Source organism: Atractosteus spatula, chromosome 2 (assembly GCF_055471065.1).
Source record: "Atractosteus spatula isolate fAtrSpa1 chromosome 2, fAtrSpa1.hap1, whole genome shotgun sequence".
NCBI lineage: Eukaryota > Metazoa > Chordata > Actinopteri > Semionotiformes > Lepisosteidae > Atractosteus > Atractosteus spatula.
Window position 1 is genome coordinate 66,316,439 of NC_142707.1, and position 26,334 is coordinate 66,342,772.

Sequence of the window (26,334 nt, forward strand, 5' to 3'; positions counted from 1 at the left end):
TCTAGCAACTAATGGAGCAATAATTTTTCTCCCAATAAATAATTTTGTAACAAACTAGAACTCCAGGTTAGCTGTGCTTGAGCTAATTCTCTTCTTTCTAACTTACCTATATCTCATGTAATAAGCTTTTAAATATATTTCAATGTATCTGGTACATTTGTAGAAGGGCTGAATTTAATAACACCTAATTTATGGCATAAGTTACCATACTAATTTGCTTCAAACATTTACATTAATAAAGCAGACACTGCTGTAGCATTCTGAGATGCCTCACATAAATGATTTTGTAAGTACTTTTATTCTAAGACTAAATTGTGCTTTATTGCATTTGCATTAGAATATGTTATGAAAAAGCATCTACCAGTGCAAAATTTGAGAACCAACAATTTATCAGGACAAAAACCTTAACTGTAGAAACTAATCTTTATTATGTAGATGATTCAACATTTTACATTTTTCATCAAAGTATTATTTTACTTTTGTATCAGTTTTTAAAATGATCAAGACAGAAGGCAATATCGAAAAAGAAAAAAAGTAAATGCAATTTCACTAATACAAAACAGGATATTAAAAAAACAACATATACAAATGCCACAAACAGGCTGTTAATAATTTATCTTGCCTTGAATTATATTTGGTACAAATGATCTCATTTTCAGCAGGGTTTTTCTGTTTTAACAGCATCTGAAAGAAAAAAGCATTAATCAATCCATCTATTTTTATAGTTAAGCCATCTGTTGTTTGTTGTCAAAAATTTATAACCTAAACACAAACATTGCCATATCCTAAAACTAAAGTCGGACACTGTTTGATATTTAAGTGGAGAACAGAAAATGCTCCCATCTTGAGATATAACCCTGAAAAAAGAGAGAGAAGCCTTATTTTGAAGGGGTTTGGGAGTTTTATAGTAAGGCATGTTATACCTTGAGCAAGACGTTCATTCATTTGTTTATTTGTATTCATGTAAAAACACTTATTTTCTGCCCAGGCACCTGTGGTTTTGTGAGGTGCTATACATCGCTAATGAAAAAGCAAACTCTGGTTTCTGCAGTTTACTAAATATTATCTACTGCATTTTAAAACTTTTGTTATGATAAAGATTGCTCAACTCTCAAAATGGAAATACTGAAAAATACAAAATGGTAAATTGACTCAACTGTATTTTTACAAAATAATTTAACACTTCACAAAGAGTTGAACAACACACAACAGAAAGTATTCTAGTAAATGGACAAAACCAACTGCATTTCCTATATCTTTACTGTATACTCTGGTATATACAGCAAGTACAACTACACAGTATTTAAGAACGCATAAAAAAAAAATCTACATCCTATGGCATTAATATAGAACATACATAATTTACAGCTACAACATGGTAAAATAAACAGACAATAGTTTTATTGACCGTGCTATCAATTGTTAATATTATTTTAAAAGCAAGCAAGCATATTCACACATTCAGAAAAGCTTTCAGTGGATTGCCAAGCTACAGTATAATAAAAAAGCAAATTACTTGAATCGAGTCTTAAATGCAGTGTAATTTCCATTAGAAGGGAAAATATGATTGATATCATAACGTAATGGTGCAGCGGTGTAAAGAGGTGTATTACAGGCAGGCTGTACTGTACAGTGTTTTTCCAACAAGAAACGCAGAAGAGGGGATGCGAGAGGCATTTCCATTAGACACCGTGTATTCTCATGCTCGAATACATCTTAATCTGTGTTTGAATTGTGGATGACAATGAACCTTCGCATTATGATTTTATAAAGGCAGCCATTTAAGGTAAATTGGCTACTTTTATAACTCGTATAGTGAAAAATAGAATAATTTGATATGGGCAGATAATCAGATGACTATTCCAAGTCTAATAATAAATGTCTAATAATCATGGACTAAAAAATCGAAAACTAATAACATTCATCACGTAACATAACACGTAATGATCAATTTTTCGTATGAAAGAAAAGGTTTCATTATGTCAGGATAATTAAGCTTTATTTAAAGGCTTACCACATGGTATCAAAAGCTAAACTATTTGGATGAGCTCTGAGGATGAACCCTCCTATCCTGGGGTCTATGCACATTTCTGTTTTTTTGTTGTTTGTTTCCACCTCTAATGGAGGATTTTTTATCACGCACATGAACTACATCTGTACAATGAAAAAGAAAAGGCATAAGGGCAAGAATAATTTATATGTCTAAAACAGAAATAAAAAATAAAATTCTATTTAATGTTGTTTTTTTCCCCAAAAAGATAGAGTTTGTAAACAGGTTTAATATTATTTACAAGAAAATTTTAATGTAACAACTGGTGTTAATATATAGTATATGTTTGAAATACATTTAATTTATTTAAAAAGATTTGTATAGTGGTGAACAAATGACGGATGGGGAGTGTTTTTCATATCGTAACAACAATGTTATTCCAGAGTAACTTCAGAAATATCAAGGTCAACTAAAATTTTGAAACACAATTATGCATTAGCTTAACAGGATTGCTAAACCTACCAATTCAATAAGAACACCTGTTAGACCAGTGTCACATTATTTATTATATGTCCTTAAACATCAGTATACACCTTTCTCCTCTCCAAACCTCAAAACAAAATAGGAGCTGGCATACAAATAAACTCAAATACATTCTCAGAAATCTTGGTGAAAATTTTAATGCCAGCATAATATGCATTTCATTATCATGGTTGTAGTGGAGTAATAGAAATATAATAAATAGAAGCAATAAATTAATAAAACACAATATTTATAGTATTTTTGAATATCAGTACTGCTAAATAAACAGGGCTGTAGGAGATTAGATTCATGTCTTGAACTACCACGAGTTTTATTATTGTCAGACAGTAGAATAAGTTCTACAGGGTTCAAACCATTGGATAGCTCAACAGGTAAAAAAAGTTTGACAGCCCACCTTCCAATATTTTCAGCCGCTCAATGGCAACTTTCTCAATCTGTGCCTGCAGCTCGGGAAACTGTTGGAGAACCTTCCTGTAGCCAGTTACCGAGAGGGAGTACAGTCTGCAGGGTGTCAGAGCTTTCACACTAGCTGTCCGCTTTCCGTCTCTGATCAGGCACAGCTCTGTTCCAGTAAAAACAGCACGCGACAAAACATCTGAGCAGTTCTGACGTTTTATACTGGACATAAAATGTATAACATCCACCAACAAATACTGCAAATGAGATAAAGATGCTGTAATTCTTTTCTTCTGAGGGACTCAATGAAAAGGTATTATGTTTTTGCTCACAGAAGGGAAAGCATTAAAACACTGAATGATGTAACCTAGAGCATCACAAGAAGCCACCGTTTTTGTTATTTACACTACTCTGAAGAGAGCCCTGGTGTGAAGACTGTCCTATTTCAAATCGATTGGGCTCCAGCCTTCTGTGAATCACACGTCGATTAGCACTCAGCCCAGACTTTCTTAGGAAGTAGTTGTTCATAATAATATAAGAAGCATTACAAACAAGAGGAGGCCACTCAGCCCATCTTAGCCCTTAGACTAATCGATCATTATCGGTATGTTACAGCAAGTAATTATTAAGAACATAATTAAACTTTTATCTGGTTTATCAACATATTTTTCAATTCAATTCAGCATATTTTACACATTTTACTACAAAGCAGTGGCAAGAGTAAGGGACAAGTTTCACAATGATCAGAATAAATATTATAAATAAATAATATGAATAAATACTGTATTTCTGTTAGAATGAGTTTGGCTATTAACCCCTTCTCTCTGGTAGCAGAAGACAACTATAGATACTCGTATATTTGTCTGGGTTTGCAAGAAATAATAAAAGCATCTGCGCGAAAGGGGAGGACAGGTCTCATACATTACAATCTATTCCTTCTTCTGCATGAGCTCATAATCAAATTAGTCAGGCATGGTGTAGTAGTACATCCATGCAGCTCTCATCATGCAATCCTATAATAATTACTTTGCGTTTCTGCCAGGTATAATTTCTGATCAACACAGATGCTTCAGTTCTCGTTGAAGATACATCTATAAAAATGTTCGAATTTCCAAACATTTTTCCGAGCACTAATTACAGATGGATAAGGGTAGTGAAACCTCTTATGGTCTGATCTGTGGTGAAGTGTTAATTGGTATAACTTCTGCACAGCTTCAAAGTTAGAAACAAAATGACTATGACGCATTAAAATGACATTAAGGAACTTGTTTCTCAGCATCAAGTTTGTCTGCAAATACCCACACTACTACTATAGAGGAGCCCCTCGGCTGTGCCCTGTTTCAATTATTTTAACTGAAAATGTTCAAAATCACAACAAAACAAGGAAAAAAAAACGATTTCACTCCACCCCCCAGAACAGCTCCTACACAACGTCCTACCATCAGTGGCAAGCCTCCCCACCCTGAGTGTCCTACACAGGGATGCCTGAAAAGAAATGGCACATCTCTGATGAAAGTACTGTACAGTAAGGACTTGACCAGGTCAGCAGTGGCACTCTAATCCCCCACCATTCCCCAGTCCCCCACCAGCACCACGCTTTGCACTATGGATTCTGATAGTAAAGCACCAAATAAATAGTCAAGACAGGACAGGATCCAATTAATATCTGTGGAGGGAATGCAGGGGCTCCCAGTGCAATCTCGACATCTTCTCAGCTGCAGTGAGGCCAGCCAACCAGAACTGTGTCTGCTGCTGTGGGAGGCCAAGATTGGAGTTTAGCCATTTAGCAAGATCACGGGAGGATTGGCTGAAGCTCTGGACTCAGAATTGGAAAGGTTGTGTGAGTTCAAATCCCAGGTGGGGCGCTGCTGTTGTACCCTTAAGCAAGGTACTTCACTCAGATTCCTCCAGTAAAATGCCTACTGTATAAAAAGGCACTAATGTAAATTGCCTGGATAAAAGTACCAGCCAAATCCATAAATACTAGATGAGAGCAAGGAGTATTCTTGTTTAGAATAGTGGAGAAAGAAGAGAAGACATATGCTCCCGCAATGTGTAGAAAGATGACAACAGATGCCCATGGACCATAGCCTCTCTTTCCACATGAGTTTGGAAATTCTACTGCACAGTCTCTGTCAATACCAAAAATGGGGAGAAAGACGAATCACATAACTAAAAACATTCTAGCAAGGAAATAAATGTTTTATGTTTTAAATAATAAATAAATGTTTTAAATATTTTATTTTTATGGAGACACAAGCTTGAAGAAGAAAACTGGAAAAATGTTCAAGTCAGATATTTAAAGGTGCTGATATTATAGTTGTTAATTGGATAGCATGTTAAGAAAATTAAATCTGAAAAGCACTGCTAGCAAAGCGTTTAACCAGTGGCACAGCTGAGGTAAGAAATGGAAGACATAATCTAAATATATTGTGAACAAAGAGTTATATGCAATGTTGAGTATGGTTAATTAAAAATAGGCACAGAAATACTAGATGGATGGACAGCTTAAGCTAGTTGTTCCAATGACAAGGGAAATAAGAGTGCTGGAAATGGAAACCCATTGCGTCCCTGGAAATTGCAAACCAGCATAATCACTTGCTGCCTGTGAACAACTTTACTGAAGAACTGGCAAATTTTTACCCATATTTATGAAGCTTGATCCCAAACCTATATGACCTTGAATTGATTGTATAGCCCCACTTGAGTAAAAAGCCTTTTCAGCCTCCTGCGAAGGAATGGCATGAAGGGAGATTATGTCTGCAGCTGTTATGTGTAAACATGCAGAAGGTTGCAAACGTTATTGGACACAAAACACCCTTTAATCAAACTTGTCTGATAATGGTATACTAATTTGACAGTATGGTCTCCAACCAGTGTACTGTATAATAGCAGTATTAACATTCTTGAAAAATGGCTGAAAAATCTCAATGGCTGTATGCTATAGTATGAATAATTATAAGCAAAAAAGGACCTAACTGGGATGATTTATCCGTTATCAAGGACTGAACTGTCTCCTTTACTTCAAACAGGCATGTGGGTGCCTCCAGTATAGCCAATCCGCACGAGAAAGACTAAGTAAATAAAGAGGCTGGAGATACCTCAGACAAGAAAAGCTCTGGAATTTACAGGTTCTGCTAATAAAAACCCAAGTGCTGATCGGACACCAGGGAGCTTTTTTGTAGTTTCAAAGCTAGAAAATGGCTGGGCCTACTGTTAGTTTTAGTAATAATTCAGTAGATCTATATAATTTGCACATTTTCTAACTAGTGACTTAATTATTTTAGTAAAGGTGATTTCCAATGCAGTAGTCTCAGAAAAGGTGAGTTGTAAAGCAAGATACAGTATAGCAACGACAATGTAGTCTACACGTTCTTATTAGTTTACTATAATAAGAATTATGCACTTGGAAAACAAATACAGCAGAATAATCTTTAACGAAGTATTTACATTTCAGAGATTTCAGGGGTAATTAAAAGATCCATGGTTATAAGCAAGAAACTTAGATTTGTGATAGAACTGTTCCATGGGATTAAAATGCTATATGAAGACTTTAGTACAATTAGTACAGGTGTGCAGAAACTGCCTAGAGAATGGACATATAGGTGATAGGTCTAAATTGAAGGAGATTTAGACCTATCACCTATATACCCAGTCTCCAGGCAGTTTCTGCACACTTGTACCAATTATGATATACCTGTATGATTCATGACAGTGTTCATTTCAGCACACAGAATTGCATCAAACATAGCAAATTACAGAAGGGATCAAGCCAAAAGATTAAAAGATGGGTCAAATGTCAAAGACGTATTAACTAAAACAAAAAATAACTGAAATAGTAGTTCTCAAATACAGATGCACCCATCTAGAATGCACATCAAAACCTGCATCAGTGGTAAGCAAACTGCAGCATACTGCAGTCTGTTCCAGCATACTGAATTTAGTGCTTCACAGCTCAAAGAAGATCGACAGGTGGCTATTGTGCCGTGTTAGATATTAGTGTGCGGTTTTTAATTTGGTGACGTGAGCTGAATACATAGACAAAAAGAATATATTTCCCAATGTACCATACATATTAAAGAATTCTGTAAAGTAATACCCACAAATATCTACTGTATACCGTACATCAACTACAGTATACTGTAGTATTAGCATCATTCTTGGAGACTGCCTTCATCTGGATGACATTACTCACATCATTGTTTAGCAAACAATGATTAAAATTCTATTACAATGTTTCAATATATTAATCTAAATGTAGAGGAGACCTGTATACATTACATATCAACTTAAGCTATGCAAAATGTCAAATCACTACTCAAAACTTTTATTTTAATTTGGCCTCTATTTCTTTTTTACATGTTTATTTGCTTTAAATATGATATGTTTTTAAAGCCACTAGGTATATTTTACATGATCAAATCTAAAATAAAATTATGTTTTCTAATTACTATTTATATAGCTACTAATAATTCTGTAAATAATAAACAGCCATTTCGTTAGTGTTATACAGTGTTGTGACATACTGTACGGTATCTCTTACAGTTCTAATTTGTGGTAGCAACGTGGTTACAACATCCCGTCTCAACAATGTAATTAATTAAAGTGTTTAATGAAAGCAATAATGGGCTAATAAACATTTAATACTGTAACGATTTTTGTTTGACAACCACACACAGCGCCGGTACTTTAAGGATTCACTGCACCACCTGGCAGTTTTGTAGAGTAGTGCAGTCCCGCATCCGATTATTAAAAAATAAAAACGCCCTGACAAAATGCTGTCCGGGATACCACAGTACATACACCTTGTGCATTTTAGATGGCTGTAGGCTAATTTCCAAGCAACCTGTTATTTCAAATGAGACTACTGTATCATGGCAACAACAGACATTTTTCCCTTCGCAGCAACTCTAAACAGCATGGATGTTTGGTAGTAGAATTTAGCCTGCATATGTTCTAAGACAAAACAGAAACATTAGTCATGGGTATCAGTGACTAAATCCTGTGCCAGAGATGAATAATGTCCTGAATGAATAAAGTAGACACAGCAGCTGTTAAGGACGAACGAAGAGACAAAACAATAGCAACAGAAATGAAAACCTTAATCCTTATAATAATCAAGGCACCACTGCCCCACATCCCATCACTACCACCACGAACCCAGCTTTAGAAAAAAACACCAAAGGGACAGAGGGGATCAGAACTGGGAACTCCTCTACTCTTGTAAAATCCATGACACTCATAGTACCATTACAGAAAGCAAAAAAAAAAGATTTACATACAGTACATACTGTACAAAGTAACTGCTAGTTATATTAGCATTCTTCTGAAATAGTGGAAAACAATTCTGAAATTCTAAAACATACTGAAAAGTACGTATTTTAAAAACCATATTTAAACAGCAACAGATAAAATGTAAGGTCAGGTGAATGAAACAATAAAAGTAGAGTTGCAGTTAATGAGATCTCAGTCACCTATGAGAATGACCATTTTACAAAAAACCTAAGGTGAGACCACTCTATGCAAATATAAGAATTTTAACAACAGGATGTGGTACCAAAAAAGGAAAACACCTTGGTATGATCTTACCCACATACACATTTATAACAGAGGAATGCCACAGAGAGTGGTTCTAATAAAGTAAGCAATTCAGATCTAATGAATTACTATTTCCTGTGACGTAGTAAACAGGTGCTGTTCACATTCATCAAGCACTTTAAAACAAAAAAAGACTTTACAAGTCTCTCTCAGTGATTTCTTTACTAATGAAAATACTTCAGGAGCATCAAATTCTTGACTCTCCCGAAGAATACTTCAGGAAAGTCTAATTATTTTAGCTTCATCTAACTGGAGAAGAAGCAGGTGAAGACCCTGTATTCATTCAGGTTCCTAGCACATTCAATGGTACACCAACAGAATTAGAATAACAAAGGATGGGACAACAAAAAAAACAGGGTAATGGACAGCATGTCTACATTGGGCTTTTGATCTCCACCACTGTACTGTACATCTACTGTATAAATAACACCCAAACATTCTTCACATTTTGTAATTAGACTTTAATAAAAATCAATTTATTATTAAGTGAGATATATTTTTTCCTTTATCTGTAATGATTCCTTACAGTGCATTAAGACATACTGCATACAGTATATGACAGTATTTTAATATCTATGCATCATATGCTGCAGAAGCGAGACAACTTTGCAAGCATAAAGGGGAAGTAAAATATTTCACCAAAATAAAGTCCAACTGAATTCAGCTCACTTCAGACATTTTTGTTAAAGTACTTTTTTAATATTTCATACAAATACTAGGGAAGAGGTCAACATAACTTTGGCTGATTTTAAAAGTATGTGATAACCTTAATGAATGCACCAATTTAATTATTAGTTTTTAATACTGACGTTTTTAATTAAGAAGCTTAATTGGTTAGCCAGTGCAATACCATGCTTTTCAGTGTACAATAATGAATTCATATCAAATGATCATTAATGAATGTTACGGTTTTTAATTGCTGTCCCAAGTTTTTTAATTGCTGCACTCTCTGTATTCACTTCATGAGAGCAGACAGTAGCGACAGGATAATATTGAAGTTCCTTCTTATGTTGTTCACCAAAATAAAGATAATGTATTATCACATTAGAAATCACAATGTAAAAACAATTTAAGAATATTTAGAACATTTAATTTAGTTTTGCTCCTTCATTAGGTTTAGTTAAAAATGCTGATAAGTGACTGAAAGATTACTTTGGTACACCAGACTACTGTAAGTAAAATCTTAGTATTCAATACAAAATTAGTCTCAGAAGAGCTTTGAATTGTTTAGATGATGAAAGGAAATTTAAGCTGACAAATATTTCTAAGTGAAGTAAACCCTGTTTTACTTCATAAATAAGTTGTAAGATGCTACAGTACCTTTGTCTAAAACAGTAATTATTTTAAACAAAGAAGAAATGCCTAAGTGACAATGCTTAAAAAACATTCCAATTTTTGTTTTTCACTTCTGAGATTGAAGTTTTTTTTACTTTCAAAAGACGGTATTCTTTCATGAGCTTTATTTAAATTGTAAATAAAATTTAAATATCAGGTATTTTAAGTAATTAGGTTGCAAAATGAAGAATCCTTCAAACTGCTAGGCCAATCAGTATTTCAGACAGTGAAGTTTCCAGATGCTACATAATTAGCTGTATTCTAAAGTGAATTGCAAATTACTGAAAACACGGAATTCTAAAGTACTGTGATTTTTTAACACTTTATAATTAATTAGTTAATTTTTGTATCTATCGTCTCGTGATGGATAAAAAAGCATTGGATTCCAAGGGTACTTCCTGAATAAAAACACATAATATATACAGTAGCTCCCTCCAAAAGTATTAGGAAAGTAAAGTCAATCTGTTTTTTTTAATTTATAGTCAGGAAATTTGTATTTGTAATCATGACTTTAATGTGAATGATAAGTACAGTGAAATATACAATTAATTTAGGGTAATTCCATGCATAAATATGATCATAAAATAACAAAAACATCTTCTGTGTATAATCTAATTTAAATTGACCGTATTGGTAAACATTCACTTCAAGTACATTTCAGAGTGTTAAAGGTTATGGTTGCATAATGCTTTAAGGCAATAACTGCATGAAGTCTGTGTGACCCATTGAAGTCAACAAACTCTTGCATTATCATTTGAGACACTTTGCTAAGTCTTTGATGCAGCTTTGAGTGCTTCTAAGGGTGTTATGACTTCAACTTTCTCTTCAGAATGCAAAATACTTCTCAGTCAGAATTAAATCTGGAGTCTGACTTGGCTGTGACAGTTCCAAAGGTGGCTACGAATGCCCAGGCCAGACCATGATTCTCAGATGAGATGGTGATCTTTGGAGCATTTTGAGTTCTTTTCTTTCCCCAGACTTGATCTCATGTGTGCATAAAGCTACAGTTTGTCCCAAAAATGAATCCAATTCCAGTTCAACAATGTTCTGGGTTTATGTTTTCTTAACACATGGAGATTTATTTGGTAATGTACATTATCAGAGTGGTGTTGTGTATGTTTGAGTTTGTTTTAAGTTTTTATACTAATCATTCTCAATGCTTGCATATGTATGCATATATCTACATTAAATATATAATTGTTTACATACATACTTAATACATACTATTAAGGTATGATTTAACTATTTGTACACAGTCTAACTCATAAAAGTACAAAACAATAATTTATTTCAATAAATATTACATAAGCACCTATTGCTTGTTCTAAGATTTTCTTTTTTATAAAATACAGATCTATTGTATACAGTTTAAGGTAATATGAGCCTGCACCCTCAGTCTCACCCTTCAGCTGCTTAACTGAATCCTTCACTACTAGTACCTACTATTACCACTGCCAATCAATTAAATTATCAAGAGTCCCAATAACATAAGTACTGTAAGTCTAATTAACTGCGTTATTGCTACTGTATACTTTTAAACAGGCTGAGTTGTTTTATAAGTAACTGAGCCTTTAATGAACAGAATGTTTTGAGAAATCAACTGTAAAAGACTTTTAAAAATATAATTAGAAAATACATTATTTAATATGTAAAATAATTAGGTTAATTGTTAAATTGACAACCCAGGCAGGAACAAAAACTAGAAAACACTATGTCCTCTAAGAACCTTTCTTACAGCTTTTCCAGATATTGAGCAAACAAAACTGAAGTGAATTCAAAAGGAAAATTACATTTTAATACCATTTCCTTTAAATCAAAAGTATTTTCCATGATGTTGTTATATACACATAGTACCTCTCATCATTACCCAAAGATGCGATGAAATACCAGTAACTTAAGACAAGATTACAATTTCTATTCAACCTACTTTATAAATGATAACAAGTATGATGCCACTAGAACTACATGACCCTTTGCCCTATACTAAAACATTTATTTTAAAATCTTGTCAGTTTCATACTACTTGTAAGGACATATCACATATACAGTAGTACATACCTAGGCATTTACACAAGGGCATACCATTGCTGCCCTATGTCTTTGACCTTCAGAAGGGACTGTGGTAATGTTTTAATAAGACTAACTGCAACAGTACCAAACTCGAGGCAGGATGTCTGCAGCCAGCTCTGATGATTAATTTTCTTCTATATGGATGGAATTAATTTGGAAACTATCTGTAAAAGGAGGCTGTCAGAGTACACTTCCATGAGCTCGTCCTTCCCCCGGTCCTCGTTTTGCTGCATTTAAAATGGAGCTGAACTGTAGAGCTGCACAGCAGACAGCGGAACCTGGCTTTGATAAATATACAACATGCAAATGAATGTAGGATCCAGATTTCAAACCAAACACAACCCTTATTAGCAAACAATCAAGCTTCAGAATGTATGATAGGTAAAAACTTTTTTGCGCAAAACGTCAATTTTGAAGAATCTTTAAATATATATTTTGCTTCACTGAGAAAAGAAAGAAATAATACATCAAAATGGAGAAGCTGGAAAAAACTGATGAGCTTTCAGATTGCCCTCTTTTGCATGCAAATCATATCAGAATTTCTCATTAGCATAAATGCATGAGCAACTCTAAATGCTTTTAATTTCCAATCTCAGCCAGCAGAGGAGTAATTTGTCACTGTCAGGGTGAAAATCTAAAAGGAAAAAATGGAGCAAAGGACTCCACACTAAATTGGAATCAGAGAAAAATTTCTGATTTGCTAATTGACTGATGCGTAGTTCAATCAGCTGCCTTGAAGGTGTAAATAATTCAATGTAGATTCAGAAATAAAAGCATCACGTGGGAATGCAAAGGCACATTAAAACACAGTGCTGCAGGACATACAGTACCTTGAGCAGGCATTGCCTGATCAAACCAATAACTGAAGCCTTGTGTGTATGTTTTTTAGCAGCACAAAAAAATAAAAACAAACACTGCAAAACGAAAATGTAAGGCTCGATTTTCTGAAACCCTTTTCATATACAGGCAGTAAACTTCAATAACAGTAAAGGCTATATGGTCAAAACAGAAAAACGAAATGAGATGCTCTGACACAACAAATCAAGTTATATGATTAAGAATCCTAGTGCATACAGAATCATGGATAGGTCCCAATCCATGGCTGGCTGTGTTCCAAAACGAGCCGTGAATCCAGAAGCACTTCAGAAGGATGATCAAGGTGTTTCCCAGTTTTCCTTTTCAAAGTGGGACTCAGCCTCTATAGGCCGTCACTCATTCCACCTTGACAGAATAAAGGTGTCTTTGACAGACAACCCTGCACTTCAAATCAGCATATTTTGAGCATGCATATACATGAATGCAGTAAAGGCAATCATTTATTTCAGGTAATTGCATGTGTGCATGAACATGCAAAAAAGGATAAACATATCACTTAAAACTACAGGGTATTATCGGGAAAATGCCAATCTTTTTATAGCAAGTGCAGTGATGTTTTATTGAGCAGACATGACATAAATAAATGCATTATTTTGATTAATAATGGCCAACAACAAGTCTTATCAGCAGGGGGTCTACTACGGAAAGCAGTGCTAGCTGCATCTCATACTGTATGTTGCACTGGGCTGCAGACGGTGTGTTATGGGACAAGTATCTGTTCCTTTCATTTTGTACAACCTAGACAAGCATGTGCCAATCAAATAGTGTCTGAGCCCCGGATGCAACACATTACAATGTTGGTACACCAATTCACCCGACAAATGTTCAACAGACCCCAAGTGTGACAAGTAAATGTTTTGATTATTACCCGTTTCATTAGATTTTTTGGAGCATGTTCATGGTTTTTATGTATTTTAAATGGATTAAAATATTGGATTAAAACCAGGACAAAATCACACATACATGGAACAGATGAATCATTTTTTCAAAGAAACAGGGTTGGAAACATGCATCCATTTGACCAAAATGGAGAATCATTTGTTAAATCACCTTTTAGACAATCATCCTAGCATGGGCAGAATGAGACCTCTACACATTTCCAAGTTACATTTACTGTACTCCCTTCTTATTCATAGTGCAAGCACTAGTGGAGACAGAACATGGCTTTCAGACACAACACTTCAGACTTAGAGGTTACTAGCAAGCTGCAGAGATGTAATTCATTTTGTATACAATAGGGGAAGATAAAGGATTTCACTGGGCTCAATGCTATGCAGCAGGTTTAGGATACACTCTTTGACACAAACCTGCACAATACCAGTGGCGCTTGGTCAAATGAACATTTTGATTTGGGGAATTCCCACTACTGTCAGTAATGGCATATCATGGACCTGAATTAGTATTTCTGAACCACAGGTCTCAACCTGTGTCCCCAAACCAACAACTTTAATAAATAAGCCACTCAGAAGTCCCCAGAAACACAAATCCAAAGGAGATTCCCGATTAATTCAGTATGATGGCATTAAAGAGCTTATCCTATTGTGTTTTCATTTTTCAAACTTACTACATTTTACATGAATTTTGTTTTTTAAATATTGCATAAATGAGAAAAGTACACAAAGATGAGTGATTTATAGCAGTCACACTTTGAGTGCAGTAAAGGTTCTCAAACTGGAGGGCACTGCATTTTCTGGTTTGTTTCATCCAGGCTCTTTGTTCCATAAATTGTTTTAATTATTTAATTACTTAATTGCAATAGGGCAACTCTAACCAGGCTCTAATGTTTTTATATGTAACTAACTTAGAAGACCTTAAGATAAATCTTATATTATTGTAAATAAGAAATAATTAAGAATTAATAATTAGGTTAAATGTTTAATTGTCAACTCAGGTTGGAATTACAAAAGTAGACAATTATATATATATATTTTTTTATTATATATGTATTTTACAGGGCCTTGTAAAAATGTTCACCCCGTTCAAATGATGTTCCATTTGTTGAATTACAAATTATGTATGCTTATTTTTAATGTAAATATTTTTAATTTTTGTGAAACTTGAATGCTCAAAATGAAACACTTTTATGGGTGAAAGAAGCTAAATGTCAGATCTGGTATATTAATTACCTGGAATATTCATTGAACACAATTTCTATCATCCATATAACCTTTAGAATACTTTTAGAATAATACATTGTCACAAGAAGTTTTTACTGTACATTTCATTAACATTTTTGTGTGCAAAAAGTGCAAAAAATGACCCCCAATATTGAAAAAAGTAATCCTTAGATAAACTATAAACTGTGAACACTCTATTACATGTTAGATAGGCCATTCTTTCTTAATTTATAGTGCCGCCGTATGTTGCTTTAGCATTTAAAATATCTGCATTATACTGTATAGGCAATATTTAGGCTATCTGCATTTAACTGCAAACTATTAAGTACAAAAATGCATTAGAGTGGCATAAAGACAAGTCAATTCAACAAGCATTTACAGAAATAAAATTTAAAATGTCTTTGTTTTCCAAAGCTATAAAATCATGTATTTATGTATGTTTTTAGTTTGTCTTAATATATAGCTCTTCTCTGGCTTTCAAAAGCCTTATAGTCTTCATAGTCTTAAGGTATTTAACAAAAACAGATGAAAGTATCAAATTCACTTGTTATGGTAGACCTGGTATGATTTTAATGTACTGTACTTCAAGCAGAACATACATACCACAAAAAAATCTAAATACTAGGCACAACCATTACATAGTATTTGCAGCACTTTTGTTTTTGGTTTTTATTTTACAGCAAAATTAATCCTTTTAAAATGCAATCAATTTAGCAAATTGTGTGCCAATTTAGCAAAACATACTCATTACCATCAGAGTATGGGATATTTTTAGTATTATTAACTGTAGTTTAAAATATCATAGCTGTGATTATTGTTCACTAGGTAAATCTTTGTTCTGTTGAAACAAATATTTTAGAGCATCTCATTCAATAACAGGCAACAGTACAGTAAATGAACAGCTGCAGTATATTCACTGACCCCTATAGATGCTCATTTCTCCAAATGTTTACTACAACAAAAGTATTTTTTAACACCATTTTCTTCATTGTACAAATACATTTGTGCTACAACAAAAGTGTTTCACCTGACAAGTGAACAAGGAGAGCATCTCTGGAAGTTCCTTCAGTAATTCCAATATATTTGCTGTCCTTGAAAGTCATCCATTGTGATCATCCCCAAAAAGGACAGCACCTAGTGTTTCTACCTGGACTACCAAAACCTAAATTGTCACTCTGAAGGACTGATACGTCCATTTCAGAAAATCTGACCACGCCTCCGTGCTCCTTCTTCCTGTTTACAAACAGAAACTAAAGAGCATGCCACCTGCAGTAAAGACCATGCAGTGCAGGTCCGACGCTGCCAAGCAGGAACTCGTAAACTTCTTTGAAATGGCTGGTGTATATTCAAAGATTCTTCCAGTGATCTGAATGGGTATACAGAGGTGGTCACATCCTACCTCAATTACTGTGTAGATGTGATGCCCTGACGAGCTCCAGTGCACCCGTACCACATTCCTCACGTGGAAGGAGCTCGTCAGGACCATCTCAAACGAGATCAGGGAGTTAAGGGAACATCACAGACTATTTAAGCCCTGAGGGATCATTCTTCAGGGCTCAGACATTGAGTCACACTAGTGAGTGCAGTTGCTGGTTTTTCCAGGCTTTTCTTAGGTTTATTCCAGGTTTTTCTCAGGATTTCCCCCCAGATCTTTTCCAGGACTTCTTCCAGGACTTCTCCGGAATTCCCTAGGACTCCTCCCATTCTAATTCCCCTCATTACTTTATTAATTATTCTATAACCCATCAAATCTCTACTGCTGAACCCACTCTGGCAATTATCAATTCACTGTGCCCTAATTTCCATCTATGGGCACGGCATAACAATAGACAGATGTACTGTATTCCTACCAGGAAGATCCGGATATACCCCAATCAGGAGCACTGGATGAACAAAGACATTTACTGCAAACTTGAAGTGTAGACTGCTACCTTTTAATCAGGGCATAGAGAGTTATATAAACAACTCAAAGTAGGACCTGGAGAAATTAATCAAAGTAGCAAAACAGCTTCAGGGAGACTTGAGGCGCATGTGGCAAGGCTTGCAGACTATCACGAACTATAAAGGCAATACCAATGGTATTGCCTCCACTGCTGCATCTCTAACAGATGAGCTGAACATCTTTCACTCTTACTGAGAGGCTCAGAACACTGAGACCACTATCAAGGTTCCTAGTGAACCAGAGGACTTCATGTTACAGCTCTCTAAACATGAGTTTGTACAACCTTTAAGAGAGTGACAATCCGCAAAGCACCTGGCCCAGATGGTGTCTCCCCTTGTGTCCTTATGTTAGCACCTGTGCAGGTCAGTTATCTATTGTATATACAAATATTTTTTAACCTCTCTCTGTCCCTGTCAGTTGTACCAGGGTGCTACAAGAAAACCACAATTGTGACACTGCCCAAAAAACCATGGAAGCTTGTTTGAACGATTACCACCCAATGGCACTCACTTCAGCAGTGATGAAGTGCAAGGGAATACTAGGGAAAACCCAAGTATTGTTATATATAATTTGCACTATCCCAGACTCTCTCGACACGTTTCAGTTTGCTTACCACTCAAATAGGTCAGTTGATGATGCCATATCTCTAACACTACGTACTGGCCTAGAACATTTAGACAAGCAGGGCACCTATATTAGGATGCTGTTTATAGATTACAGCTTGGCCTTTACCACATACTGGATTTCCTAATGGGCAGACCTCAGGTGGTGATAATTGCCAACAATATCTCCTCCACAGTGATCCTAAACATTGGAGCTCCCCAAGGCTGCTGTCTCAGCCCTAGGCTGTACTCCTTGTTCACCTATGACTGTACAGCCACTTAAAAAAGCAACAACATTGTTAATTTGCTGATGACACCACAGTAATCAAGCTGATCAGTATCCAAGTCCGTATACAGATGTGAGGTTGAGCATGTTACAAGATGGTGCCTTGACAACAATCTGGCCCTGAATGTCACCAAGACAAAAGAACTCATTGTGGACTTCAGGAGACCCAGAGGGAGACACACCCCAATCAGCATCAAGGGCACAACAGTGGAAACTGTCAGCTGCTTCAGATTCCTTGAACTGTAGATCTTTGCCAACTTGGCTTGGTCTCAGAACACTGTAGCCACTCTAAAAAAGGCACAAAAGCACTTTCACCTTCTGCCGTGCCAAAAGAAATGCAGTATGGGGAAGCAGCAACTCATGAACTTTTACTGCAGCACCATAGAAAGTGTCCTCACTAGTGACATCACTGTATGGTATGCAATGCTACTATACATGACAAAGACGCTCTACAAAGGGTTGTGGCAACAGCACAGTAGATAACAGGATCCACTATCTCAATAAAGTTCAATCTATCATTCAGGATCCCAAGCATCCCAGCCACAAACTGGTCTCCCCCTGCACTCTGGCAAGCGGTACAACACCATTACATCATGGACTTACATCATTAGATTTAAGAACAGCTTCTTCCCTATTGCAGTGTGCATCCTTAACAGCTAATTATGCAGTGCCTCAGAATCCAACACACCTCTGCACTCTGCCCCTGACTTGGCCATCAGGTATTTTTTGTTCTTTTCCTAATGTACTGTCAGTATTTATTATTTACTATTTTTGTGCTGTTTACATTGTGCAACTCCATCTGCATCTGGTGGTATGTGTTGTACTGTGTTGCTTGTTGTACTGTGCATGTCCTGAGAGAGTGGCACAAATAAGAATCCCATTGCACATGTACAGTACATAAGGCAAATTAACTCCTCTATCTTCCTCTATTTCGACAGTGTTCCTTAAGCCCACTCCCTGGTCCTGGAAAGAATCAGCTTCTAGCCTCAAGTTGCACTTGAAGAAGTGCCACCTGTTACAGTAGGAAATCTCATATCTGGGTCATCGCTTAAGTGGAAAACGGGGTGCCACAGACAAGAACAGGGTGAGTGCAGTGCAAGGCTGGTTCATATAATTGAAATTGAGCCTGCCGAAGGTCTTTCTTGGACTGACGTCTTACAACTGCCTCTTTGTGACTGACTTTGCCTCCATCTCTTACCAGGAAAGGCATTGCGTTCGACAGATGAAGAAAAGACAGCAGGTCTTCAACACCCTGAAGCGCATATTATGCTCAGCTTCAGTTTTCGGTGCACCAGATCCCAAGCTACCATTGTTTCTCACCTGAGATGCCGTTTAAATAAAACAGGTTGTTGGAATTCTTGAATCATTAAACTACTTAGAAACCAAATAGCAAAGATTGGCCAAGTGGCCTCCTCTCGATTGAAAACTTTCATACTGTACATTTTTATAAATTTATAGTGGCTATCAAAAGTATTTACCTCCCTTGGACTTCATCATGTTTTACTGTGTTACAATATAGAATCATAATGTTTTTACTGTAATTTGGATTTTTTGCAATTGATTGACACAAAATACTCTATAACAGTGTATAAAAGTGCCCTCTATAAAAGTGAAAACAAAATTCTACAGATCCTCCTAAATATAAAACAAAAAATAACTGCATAAGTATTCACCCCCTTTGCTATAATACAACTTAAAAAGCTCTGGTGTAACTAGTTGTCCTTAGAAGCCGCATAATACATCGAATGGAGCCTACCTGTGTGCAATTAAGGTTTTCACATGTGCTCCGGTTAATTACATCTATCTCTAGGAGGTCTCACAGTTGATTGGTACAGCTCCCATCAAAAACTGCATCATGAAGACAAAGTGGAAGATTATTTAAAAAATTCCACGATACTGAATATGTCCAAAAGCACAGCAAAGTCAATGATAAATAAATGGAGAAATATTTGCAAAACTGTGAATTTGCATAGAACAGGGACTCAAAAACTGAGTATCCAGGTGAGAAGGGCACTAGTCTGGGAGGCCAATAACAAACCTATGACACTTTTAACAGAAATACAGTCCTCTACAGCTTAGATGGAAATACAGCTTACTGTGTATCCAACAAAAATTGCATGGGTGCTTCACTAATCTGAGCATCATGGGATAGTGGCAAAACAAAAGCCAACGTAAAAAAAATCCATTAAATGTTGACCATTTTGGCCTCAACACTAAGGCCTAAGCACTGAGCACGTTTGCAGTGTCCAGACATGCAAAGTTGGTTGTGACCCATCAAAGAAGACTCATAGCTTCTCCATTTTTGCCAAAGGTGCCTCAACCAAATAGTGACTTGAAAGGGGTAAATACTGATACAATCAATTATGTTCTATTTTATATTTATATTTAATTTAGGAGGATCCATATAATTTTGTTTTTACTTTGAGTTTATATAGTGTTTTGTGTTGATCAATGGCAAAAAATCCTAAATAAATCCATTATGATTCCATATTGAAATACAATAAAATGTGAAAAGTCCATTGGGGGGGGGGGGGGGTATACTTTTGATAGCCACTGTATGTCTTCAGTATTAATTAATTGGTACAAATTTATTACATTATTTTACATCCGAGAAAAAAATAAAACCTATATCGACAAAGTTTCCTCAAAATCTGGTTTGGTAAAATATTAATGTATTTTAAAAAATGTTTGAAGGCTTACAAAAATGTCTTAAAATATCTGATTTAGAAATAAAGACATTTTTTTAAAATGCTGCTTCAAGTAATTGCAAAACATTCTTAATGATCAACTAGTCTAAAATGATTTCTGAAAATAGCTTTAAATGTTCAGTAGATGGCAGTCTTATACTTTGATTCTTATAAAGCAGATAAAGTCCATAAACATATCTTCATAGAATTTTTTGTATGTATTGAAATAATGACTTTGTAAGAACCATTGCAAACAAACAAAACCATAAAAGCAAAGAAATTATATAATTTTACAAAGTCTCATTCATGTTTAAAAAATAATAAATTTAAAGACTGCCTAATATGGTATTCACCATACATGACCACTTATGTCCATACTGCTAAAATATATGCGGGTATATATTTTCTTTCAAAGTTGTGCATTGATGTTTGCCTTATAAAAATGAAAAGTAATTTACTTTTAGCTGTCTAAAATACCATGTATTGAGCTAAAATTCTCTTTTCCCTAGTAAAGAGACAGGAGGTGAAAAGCATAATCAGCTGGAGTTGCCAGAGTTACCTACAACAAGATTTCAGTTTTACATCTTGTTCCAAAAACTGAGCAGAAGGTGGATAAGTAATTTGCTCAGATTATCACCCACTATCACAAAGAGCCAGAAATAAACCCAGGAACATCCTGGTTATAACACTTCTTATTGAAACTGCCACACCTGGCCTTTTGACAAGTTTTACTACATAAAAACCTTTCAAAGGTGCATTAATCAAAAACTTCTAATTACCTCCGAAAAAAGCACCATCTGTCAGTTTCTGCTGAAGATTCGGAGCCTCCACCAGCACTGTACCTCTGTCAATGAAATACATACAGTCTCCAAAAGCACCCTTCCGTATTATATCATCTCCAGTTTCATACATTTCAAACTGTAACACTTCAAGCAGGGCTGTGATGAAATGTGGGTCCGCATCTTTAAAAACCGGCATGTTAGACACAAGGCTCTGGCAGTTGTAACTGACTATTTCCTGTTAAAGAGAAGATAAGAACGAAAATAACTGAGAAGAAAACTACTAAAATAAATTCAGCATTGTTTATTTCTGTCAAGACATTACACCACTATCTCAAATTATACACAACTCTGTGTTAAAAACTACCTTTAACCTGAGATGTAGAAATTGGTATCGCTAACACTATAGCCAACAAGACAGGAGTAATGAACTTGAACCAAGAGCTAAGGAAAAGCGATGTATACATACTTAATGTATATAAATAAATCTTCCATTCTTCATTGAACTCTTGATGATACCTCTACATCTTTAACGTAGTGATTATTTTAAAAAATTTTATGATTAATGAGTACTTACAGAAACATTAATCCTGCTAAAACATGATTAGAAAAATAAATAAGCTTTATTTTTAATGTTAGTATACTTCTTTTTAACATTTCTCATTATACCTGTCTGAGAGGTTCTGAGAGCTCCTTAAGAATAGTCTCTTCATCAAACCATTTTCCTTGATATCTGTTTTCTAAATAATCCATTATCCGATTTCGGAGTTTACTTGGTAAATGGTGGTGGCGCATGTACTCCTTAACTTCATTGTACTAGGCATAAAAAAATAATTTCAGTACATTTATTTTTAAAGTGAGGAATCATTTCTGATGTGTTTCCCTGCATCAGTGGTGGAATCTTATACTGTACATTTTGACTGAAAGGGTTAGTTTGATGGAGGAAATACTGTATATATGACCACAAATGACAAGATAATCCCTTTGACAACCTGAAGAAATCAAACAATGATGATATACAGTACCTGCTATCATTTTAAACCTGCCCCTAGAAATCTAGGGAAAATATTATTTTTAACAATAAATCAAATTCTATGCCAAGATCCTTGTTAACATTATACTGTGTTAAGAGATCACAACACAATTCAGCACACTGTATTTGTTATGCTAGACAGGTGATCATATTTAGTTTAAGAAGATACGCATTTAAGAAGAAAATGCTGACATATCCCTACTGAATCACACATCTTATGGTAGTTAAAACTGTTTTCTTTCACTGTGCTAAGAATTTAATTTTCTATCCCAAGAGACAAAACGTGAACATCTATTTTAGAATGTATTTATTTTTAAAAACATAGAGAAATGTAACAAAACTATATTTAGATAAGATCACTTTATTAGCCATATACAATTTCTCATTTATTTGTACTGTATATACTGTACAAACAGGGTTTTCATAAAATACGTGTCATTATTAAATAAAGCAACAAAATGTTATTCAGAAGTTATTGAATAATATAGCAAACGGCTTTCCTTATTAAAATACATCCACTAATTATGATAGCCTTAATGGAAAATCTGCTCCTATCAATATCCCCCAGAGATAGAAATATTTTTTCCTTTTAAACAAAAAATATGTTGCATTAAAAAATGTGGGTTATTAAGTACTGTATAACATGTATAAGTATTCAGTTCTGATTCAATAGTAAATAAATACTGCCCTCTAGTTTATATTATGTGTGCTGTATAATGTATTAAGACATGAGCTGACAATGTTCATTTTTGTTGACCTTTATGCAAAATAAATGGTGCTACTGTAAAAACTTGAGCAGAGGCTAAGACTTGGTCACATTGGTAATTACATCCTATAGTATGTAATTTCAGGACTTCAATCCAACCACTCCAATTCAGTAAATCACCTTTTTCCCCCAATCCTCAAGGACCAAGATAGAAAGAAAATGCACTAAATGAACCTTTAATTACTAATGTGACCTTGCTGCTGAAGATCGTCTGTGTAATTAAACATTAAATGGAACAAAGACAAAATGCTGGAACACAATGGAATATTTTGGGCAAGGTTTCCTTCCTCTGCTACAGTATTATTTTTTCAGAGAACTGTTCAGTGTCCATTTTCATACAAAAAACAGCTATACAGTTTTAAAAACTTTTTCAAAAGAAAAATATTTTAAAGATGTACATGTTGAACAATATTTCAGTATTACATCCAGTAAAACTAACAGCACAGCTCTGAATCACAGGGAACTCAACTCATCCATCAGGCTAGATTCTATCAAGAACAGACTTTTAAAAGATGTAAAATGACTTAAAATATCAAAAGATGAATTAAAATATACTGCACTATATACTGTATATGCAATAAAAGTAATGGGATAATCTAGAATTTCACCCAAAGAAACTCAACAGACAAAGCCTTTTTAAAGCACTGTCATTTCTAATCTATTAAGTTACCTATTTATCATTGTTATGTTAAACTAATTGCACATAAAATTTTAAATCTGAGAGAATCACACTATTTCAAAAAGAACATGACATTGTTCTTGATATTTTAATTATAAAAACCCAGATAAAGCATAAACTTTCTATGCTACAATTAGAACAGTTGTATTATGAACACTTAACCAAAAGAGAGAATGATTATCTCCAGGAGTTTAAAAATGTCAGTTAATAACAGTATTGAAAAATGTTACCTGTCAATTTAATTTTTAGAGTTTGATCTGAATATGACTTGAAACAAAAGTACCGTCTTGTATAAGACTATTTACTTTTCTGTATTACAATCAGAAATGATTTTCATACCTTGCTATCAAACACTCTCTCACTTGCCGCAGAATGTGTCACTAGTGAGGTAAGTCTGGCAAGGACTAGAGTATACATAACAGCTCCAACCAGCATGCTGAAAATAACAACCCAAACTTCCGAAATCCCTAGAAGCAATGAAAAAACAAGGGAGCAAAATAAGATGGCAAAGACCTTTAAAGTTCAATTGTCTTTTATGACACCACAGGTGTTTCTTACAGCAAAAAATGAGCTTAAAATAATATCAGACATTGGCAATGATAATCAATTGAGATTTGAATTGATAAAAGTACTATTAAATTTTAAGCTCATCACTTTATTATGAAATGTTAGGATTTTTATTAAACTCAGTATAGATTACCAAGTAAGGATGAAAAAACACATCTGTACAATTTAATGTGAAATACAAAATATGTAGAAATGATATGTACAGTTAATTAATTGGTAAAACAAGATTTAGACAAAATAAAATTCCTATCATTTAACCGTCCTCTAAAGTACACTTGTCAATTGTGATTTATGCAATTAGCTTAAATTTAATTCCTAAATAATTCCTGAATGTTATAGAATAGTACATATTTAGGCTGTACATATGTAGTCTTGTATTTTTGCCATCAAACCAAATGTATATCTGTATGTCCCTTATAATGCAGATTTACCAGTTTACTAGAAAACAATGAAAAGATTCCTGATATTTAAACAGTTTGCTCGTCTACCTCTTGGAATTCCAACAGATCCATAATTAAGAGTCATCATGTGACACAAGGCACGAAACATGGCCTTGGAATACTGCAGGCCGATGGGCTTGTCCTGTTTGAATATATAACAAAATAGATCTACCTTTAAAAAACAATAATTAAAAAGTGTCCAAAGAACACATCTTTCTGTTTTTATTTTTAAACCACATTATTGGTTTCACAATAGCAGGATGGAAGGCTTGAAAACGTATAAAAATGTATCTACTTGCATCACCTAGGATCCTAGTCTACCTACTACTCTACGTATGTCGAATACAGTGCAAAAGTCCATAATCTCTCTACAGTCTTCATGCTATCTGAAATTATGCAACAGATGCTTTGTAAATCTAATAAAATTGGTGTCAAATCATATTAAATTTAGTAATGTCACATTAGGTGTGAAGACACAACGAAACCGTGTTCATAGTGCATGCACTGTACATATGACAACATTAAGATAACCTTATCTTTAAAGTGGTTAAATCCTTGTTAATGTGGCATATAGACGGAGGAATTTATTTAGCGTAATTTGCCCTACAGAGGGAAAAACAGGCTGGACAAGGCTCGCAGACCCCCGGCAGAGACTAACGGAACTGCATAAAACCACTAGTGCAAGCTTCAGTTGGTTTATTCAGATACGCAGTTTTACAGAAATGCCGATCTAGGGTTTTGATAGTGGTGAGTGCTATTCCACAATGGCTGGTGATACTGTTAAACTGATAGTGCCGATCCTGATAGACAACACAAGGTCTGATAAACAGGGATGAACTTCAGTTTGAAAGGTGCAGAATGCCAAACCCGAAGAAAAGTGCAATATCTGCACTATTGTCAGTTTAAGTTAGCGATGTGTAAATGAGAGTATCAACTGTAAGTAACCATTAGCCAATGTTTGTCAGTGAATGGATGGACTGGCTGACATAGAAAAGCATTTCTATCCAATATCAGGTGGTTGGCCTCTGCTTGGATTCATTGAATATGTACAATTTATTTTCCTTATTATTTAACACTGTTACTTCAAGAAATTCCTAAATATAAAGACTTTCTAAATATCCTACAAGATGACCTTTAATATTTCCGTCTATTATGCATTCCAATAAATAACTGAAAGTAGTTCAACATATATTGTATCACAAGATATACATAAAAAGCTAATTTATTTTTATATCTATATTAGATTTAATTAAAAATCCATAGATTACATTGGCATAGCCTATAACATAATCAAAATCATTTTATCTCTAAATCATCCCAAACTTAAACAGCACTTAAACTGACAATTTCCATGTTTTCTCTTGAATTCTTAGTGGTTCTGATTGTTCTATTTGTATACTTTTGCAACACTTATACATATTGAACATTTTGAAAAAAAAATGTGTAACTTTACCACTAGCCCATCAATTGTCACCCAGCTATTCTCAGGGAATTCCATCAGCATAGCAACCAGAAACTGAATACAGGCATTCCAGTGACACAACAAAACAATGATCAGAAGCATGTAGCTGAAGTGCAGAGCTACAGCTATTCCACCCACATTCCAGCCATGAACCTATGATAGACAG

At 34.7% G+C, this 26,334-nt stretch overlaps 1 protein-coding gene across 1 annotated transcript in view; it reads right to left on the bottom strand.

Moving 5' to 3' along the window:
- Positions 1-655: 655 nt before the first annotated feature.
- The window catches only part of LOC148840087 (potassium/sodium hyperpolarization-activated cyclic nucleotide-gated channel 1-like), a 32,942-nt gene continuing 7,263 nt past the window's right edge, over positions 656-26,334 (bottom strand). The window contains exons 5-11 of the mRNA XM_088908907.1: positions 26,160-26,321; positions 24,755-24,848; positions 24,039-24,166; positions 21,891-22,037; positions 21,222-21,459; positions 2,928-3,095; positions 656-684 (exon numbers count right to left, since the gene is read on the bottom strand). Of these exons, the coding sequence (XP_088765033.1) occupies positions 656-684; positions 2,928-3,095; positions 21,222-21,459; positions 21,891-22,037; positions 24,039-24,166; positions 24,755-24,848; positions 26,160-26,321 (966 nt within the window). The remainder of the gene's footprint in view (positions 685-2,927; positions 3,096-21,221; positions 21,460-21,890; positions 22,038-24,038; positions 24,167-24,754; positions 24,849-26,159; positions 26,322-26,334) is intronic.